Raw genomic sequence first — 6,000 nt, 5'->3', positions numbered from 1 at the left:
TTTACTTGGGCCTACTACGTGCTGGGCACCAGGCCAAGTCGCTGGGGATAGATATATCAGCCAGGCAAAGAGGTTTTTATTAATCCCAGGTTCTTGAGGATTTATTGAATGTAAGGGGCAAGGGAAAACAGGTAATAAATGAATAAATCTGTATATCTGTCTGTGAAGTGAAGTGAAGTTGCTCAGTCGTGTCCGACTCTTTGCGACCCCATGGACCGTAGCCCACCAGGCTCGTCCGTCCATGGGATCGATCCTCCAGGCAAGAATACTGGAGTGGGTTGCCATCTCCTTCTCCAGGGAATCTTCCCAACCCAGCGGTCAAACCCAGGTCTCCCCCATTGCAGGCAGGCGCTTTAACCTCTGAGCCACCAGGGAAGCGTCATATCTGTCTGTAGAGATAGACAAATTAGATAGATCTACAGATAGAAGGACAGACTGGTAGACACAGGTAGAGATACTCCAGATGACCTTGTTAGATTTGATAAATTCTAAGAAGATAAAGCAGACCAGAAAGTAACAGGGGGAGCCACTGGATGGAGGAGGGACAGCAGGATTAGAACAGGGGGGCTAGCCAAGAAGGGCTGCTCTGTGGATGGCATTTGAAATCAAGACCTGAGGGCGTTAGGCAGGGTGGCAGGTGGATACACAGGGAAGAGGAAGCACAAAAGCCTTGAGGCTGGAAAGAGCTTGGGGCTAGCGCCTGAGGGGACCAGGGAGTAGCAGGTGAAGTCAGACGAGCGCGGGGTCAGACCGTGGGGAGCAGCGCCCACGGCATCAGGAACTTCACCGTGTCACTTAGAAGGCTGGTCCTCGGGCCTCCCCCCGGACCCACCGAGTCAGAAACTCTGGGCTGGCCCCGCGGCCTCCGTCCTAACAAGCTCTCCGGGTGGTTGTGGTGCACACAAGAGTTGGCGGACCCGCGGGGCCAGGGGTCTTGCCCCAGCGACCGATCCCAGCTGCCACCCAAGCACGTGAGCCCGGCCCTCTTTATTTCACTCCTGGGCAGGGGCCCGCCCCACGCACCCAGCCACCTGCTGCCGGCTCGGTCCTCTTCTGCAAACCACCAGGGCGACCCGGCTGCCCGGACCCGGCGGGGACCAGACGCCCAGAGCGGCAGGTGCAGAGGCGCCCGAGCCGGGGTGGGGGTGCCTAACGCGCCGGCCCAGCCCTCCGGGCGCGGACAGGGCGCCGGCTGCTGCAGCCCCGGGGGGCGGGGGCGCACCCGTCGCTACGCGCGGCCGCCCCACCGCGTGTGCGCCGTCCGGACCCCGGGGGCACCCCGCGGCCCGGGGCGTCGGGATTGGCCGGCCGCTTCCCCCGGGAGCCGCAGCCGCGAAGCCAGGTTGGTGCGGCCGGGCCGGGCCAGCGCCCTCTAGGCAGCGGAAGTGGCGCTCGCTGAACATCCGTCCTCCCCGCCGCGCAGAGTTGGGAGAAGGAAGGCTGAGGGGTGGAAAAATAAAAGGAAAAGTCCCCGCACCATGTAGACCCGCGCGCCCCGCGCCCTGGCACCCCGGCCGGCCGGGGACCCCCTCGCCCCCAGTCTGCGGCCATGAACGCGAGCAGCGAGGGCGAGAGCTTCCCGGGCTCGGTGCAAAGTAAGTGCTTTTCCGGGCGCAGTGCGCGCTCCGGGGCCCGGGCCCAAGCACGCCTGCGACGCAGCGGGCAGGCCCGGGGCCCCGAAATCGGGGTGGCGGCCCGGAGCCGGCGTCTCGGGGACCGCGGCGGGCGCGCGGGCTGGAGGCGCCGGGGTGGGCCGGGGGCGCTCGCCAGCCTCCAGAGAGCCCCCCGGGCAGGGGGCGGTGGGGAGGGCTGGCGTCTCCGGCCGTCGCCCACCGGCTCGCGGCATTCCCCGGCCCCGGCGCAGCCCGGAGGTGGATTTGGGGTAACCGCGGCCACGCTGATGGGAAAACTTCTGTCCCGGTGGCCCCGACTCCTTGAAGTCTGGGGTTCGGAGGACTGCACGAGGTCTGGCTGGCTGGGCTTGCCGGCTTCCTGGAAAGCCTTGTCCACGTTCAAGGTGGAGATCTGAATGGGGAACGGGGCCGTGGGCGTGTTCTTTGCGTTTTGAGTTTGGGATTCGCTTTCATTATGATGACAGCCTTCTTCAAGCCCGTGGTGTCGCCGGGCTCCTTGACTCCTTAAGTGTAGACCAGGGGCTGAGCGCGAACCAGCCGCCTGGGAGCTCCAGCGCTTATTATTTAAAAGCGGGGTGGGGAGCTCTCTGGGCCCCACCTACCAGGCGGTGGGGCCGGGGTCGAGGGGAGGAGGTTGGCCGTGCCCTGGGCGATTCGGAGGCACAGGAAGTTTGAGAACCCCTGGGACTTGTTAGATGTGGCCGTTAACGACTTGGAAGACTCTGGCTCCCAAACTTGGCTATGTGTTCCCCGCATAACTTGGGAAAAGCGCAGATTTCCCTGAACCTCAGTCCCCATCCACCCCACCTCCAATAGGACTCGGTATCTCCGAAGTGGGGCTCGGACGTGTCCGTGTTTAAACAGCCCGCCCCAGCCCTTATTCTGATGCCCAGACAGGTTTGGAGAACTTTGCAAGGATAAAGAGGCTTCTCAGGCGGCGCCAGTGGTAAAGAACCCGCCTCCCAATGCTGGAGACGGAAGAGTCACAGGTTCGATCCCTGGCTTGGGAAGACACCCTGGAGAAGGGCACAGCAACCCACTCCAGTGTTCCTGCCTGGGGACACCCATGGACAGGGGAGCCTGGCAAAGATAAAGGAATTCTTTTTGTTGATGATGCAAAAAAAAAAAAAAAAAATTAGACCCAGTGTTTTCTGTTGGGTTCATTACAGATTTTCATTACAGATTTTCATAGGGGATATTTTCAAATTCAAATAGGACCCCTCAGTAATAACCCCATCACGTGACATGCTGGGGACCCCTGTGCTGGCCTTTTATAAGCACCATCTCATTTAATTCTCCTAACCATCTTATGAAGCAGAAACTTCACCACATCTCCTCCCAGATATCATTAAGGAATCTCAGCGATGCAGTCACGACGTCTCTTGATTCCTTGTCTTCCTCTTAGCTTGGGCACCTCAGTAGCTACAGGAAGACAGTGTTCCAGAAAAGAGAAATGTCACATCCTTCTATCCTTTTATTTCAGTGTTTGCAAGATGGCTTATAAAACCACCATGCTCAGTGCAAAGTATCTTTTCTTAGAAGTCAACCAAATTGTCTTTCTGCAGTGAGAAATTATGAGGCTTAGAAAATATGGAATAATGTGTTATCATTAAATAATTATATATATATATATAAAGAGTTTTTAGTGATAGAGCACAATGCTTGTACAACAGTATTCGGGGAAAGATTAATTTACAGTGCACTATGATATAAACAATTTTTAATTGAAAATGAATGGAAGAAAATATTTTGTAATGTTCTTGGTAGCCATAGGTGGAAAGACTGTAATTTTCCTCATTGCTTCCTCTCTCCCAAATTTTCTGTTATCAACATGAATTTCCTTGTAATAAGGCAAAGAAAACTTTTAAAATAAAAATTCAGTTTGTCTTATTAGTTAGAGACTTAGTCATTATATTTCTTTATTTAATAAACATTTATATAGCAGTTTCTAATATAGTGCCAGGACTGTGGTAAGCACTTTGCAAGTGTTAAATACAGTATTAATTCTTGATATTGTTGCTATAGTGAAATAATGTCTCTGTCAGGAATTAATTTTGCTTATAGGTAACTAAACTGAACTATACTGGCCTAATTAGAAGTCTGGAATTGATTGATTCTAGAGTTGATTTAGGGGATCAGTGAAGTAAACTTTTGTAGAGATCTTACTATTTACCTCATGTTACAATATGGCTGCAGAAGCACCTGGCATCACATCTGCATTCAAGGCTGAAGGGAGATTCAGGCTAGTGGTTCTCATGATGGCAGAGAGTGTTGGAATAGTGGGAGCCTTAGTTTTCATAATGACTGAGAAGTATAATTACATTTTATCTGAGATAGGAGATGGTCCTTTGAAGTGCAAGGTAGCCTTCTTGAAGTGCAGGGAAGAACCTTCTTGCATGAAATACCACTAGTGCCCCCACAGGGAATAATCAGGAGCATTACTTGGGTGGGTGTGTTGCTGCTGGGCAGAACTGAGGTTCTGTGTGCAAGAAGAGGGGAGTGGAATAGATATTGGGCCAGCAGCTAGCCACATCTGCCACCATGCCCATTTTTCTTACATGGGTCTGGTGTGTGTTGTCATTCCAAGCTGTCTGAAATTAACCCCTGACTTCCCCTTTGTCCCATGGAGTTCCAGGTGGCACAACAGTGCTGGTGGAGCTGACTCCCGACATCCACATCTGTGGCATCTGCAAGCAGCAGTTTAACAATTTGGACGCCTTTGTAGCTCACAAGCAGAGTGGCTGCCAGCTGACCGGCACGTCTGGGGCGGCGCCCAGCACGGTCCAGTTTGTATCGGAGGAAACGGTGCCTGCCACCCAGACTCAGACCACCACGCGAACCATCACCTCCGAGACCCAGACGATCACAGGTATGGTTGGGGGGTGGGGTAGTCACTTAGAGTTGGCCTGGCTGTGTCCCAGACGCCTCTACAGATCTTGTTAAAAATATAGACATCCAGGGCCCACCCCCTAGGATTGCTGATTCATTATTTTTAACAAGCTCCATGGGGAAGCTAGCTGCCTGGCCAGATTTGGGAACTGCTAGGTTAAAACATTAAGTGGTAGCAGTTATAAATTGTTGTCACGTGCTAAACAAAACTACCAGACAAAAACCAGGTTTTTAAAACAAAACCAAAAAAAAAACCCTATATACCAAGAAAAAAATACTTGCAGGAAATGGTAAAAAAGGAAGAAGTGGTTATTTGGAGTGGTGGGAATAAGTGTGTGATTCCTGAATTTGCATTCTTTGTGTAAAGGACAAAAAAAATGCTTAAGAAATTTTTTAAATCTATAAACAAGTATTGATGACTCCCCTTCCCTGTGCCACCAACCAGAGAAACAGAAAAGTTCATCCGAGTTCTTGGTCGTGTCCAAAAGAAACTGCAGATGGATCCAAAAGTTAAATGTGCACAATGAAACCGTCAAAGTTGTAGAAAAAAAACTATACACACGCGGAGAGACCCAAACACTCACACACCCCTACGCTTACTCCTTTATAATCTGCCTTAAGGGATAAGACAGAGCACTTTAAATGTAGTAAGTCACCCATTTATGAGATAGTTGGTAGACCCACCGTTGGATCCTATGGGAAAATAGAGAATGTATTTGTTAGCTAAAGGCATTCAAATTTTTAAATCAAAAAATATATTTTTTAGTACAGTGCCTTCCAAAGAAAGCAGATTATAGGATTGCCCCCCCAAAAGACAAAGAATTATTATGTAGTTGCAAATAAAGTTACCATTTTTCCAAAGTAAAAACAATGTATAAAAAAAGCCTAAAGACAACTGGGGGGAAAAAAATATAGTACATGTGACTAAGGCCTAATATCCTTCATAAAAAAAAAAAAAAACTCCTAAAAATCAATAAAAGGACTAAGTGGAAAAGTCAGCAAAGAGCAGCAGTTGCTGCTCAAGAGCCAGTAAGTAGACAAGGATGCGCCATTGCCTCATCATCACTCAATAATAAAGAAATGCAAGTCAAATACTGCTTCCCTTTCCTTTCTGGAGATATCCATTCATATAAGCTGGGCAATCTTGTGATATCTTTCAAACTTTAATTCTTACATTTAGAATCTTTCAAATTTTAAAATGTACACATTTACCCAGTGTGTGCACTTTTATAGGTATTTATCCTATAAAACTTGACAAGTAAAAATGTACAAGGGTGTTTACGGATATACTGTAAAGAAAATGGAACCTTTGTAACATGTATGTCAGGAGGAGATTAGATGAATAAATGCCACAGATGGATAATGAATAATAATCTAATAATTAATTAGATGAATAAATTCAGACAGTGGAATGTGACTTAGCTCTGAAAAGGAGAGCTAGATCTGTGTACCCACATAGAATCTCAAGGTAAATATA

General features: G+C 49.7%; 1 protein-coding gene across 3 annotated transcripts in view; it reads left to right on the top strand.

Moving 5' to 3' along the window:
- Positions 1-1,408: 1,408 nt before the first annotated feature.
- Positions 1,409-6,000, top strand: part of ZFP64 (ZFP64 zinc finger protein) — a 74,093-nt gene continuing 69,501 nt past the window's right edge. For 2 of the 3 annotated variants that reach the window (XM_065922199.1, XM_065922197.1), the window contains exons 1-2: positions 1,409-1,595; positions 4,264-4,503. In XM_065922199.1, coding sequence (XP_065778271.1) covers positions 1,550-1,595; positions 4,264-4,503 — 286 coding nt within the window. In that variant the 5' untranslated portion in view covers positions 1,409-1,549. The remainder of the gene's footprint in view (positions 1,596-4,263; positions 4,504-6,000) is intronic. The other variant, XM_065922198.1, reaches the window with a different exon arrangement.

This window comes from Muntiacus reevesi, chromosome 2, assembly GCF_963930625.1.
Source record: "Muntiacus reevesi chromosome 2, mMunRee1.1, whole genome shotgun sequence".
Classification (NCBI taxonomy): domain Eukaryota; kingdom Metazoa; phylum Chordata; class Mammalia; order Artiodactyla; family Cervidae; genus Muntiacus; species Muntiacus reevesi.
The sequence above is the reverse complement of the archived record's forward strand: the minus strand, read 5'-3'. Positions and strand labels throughout refer to the sequence as shown.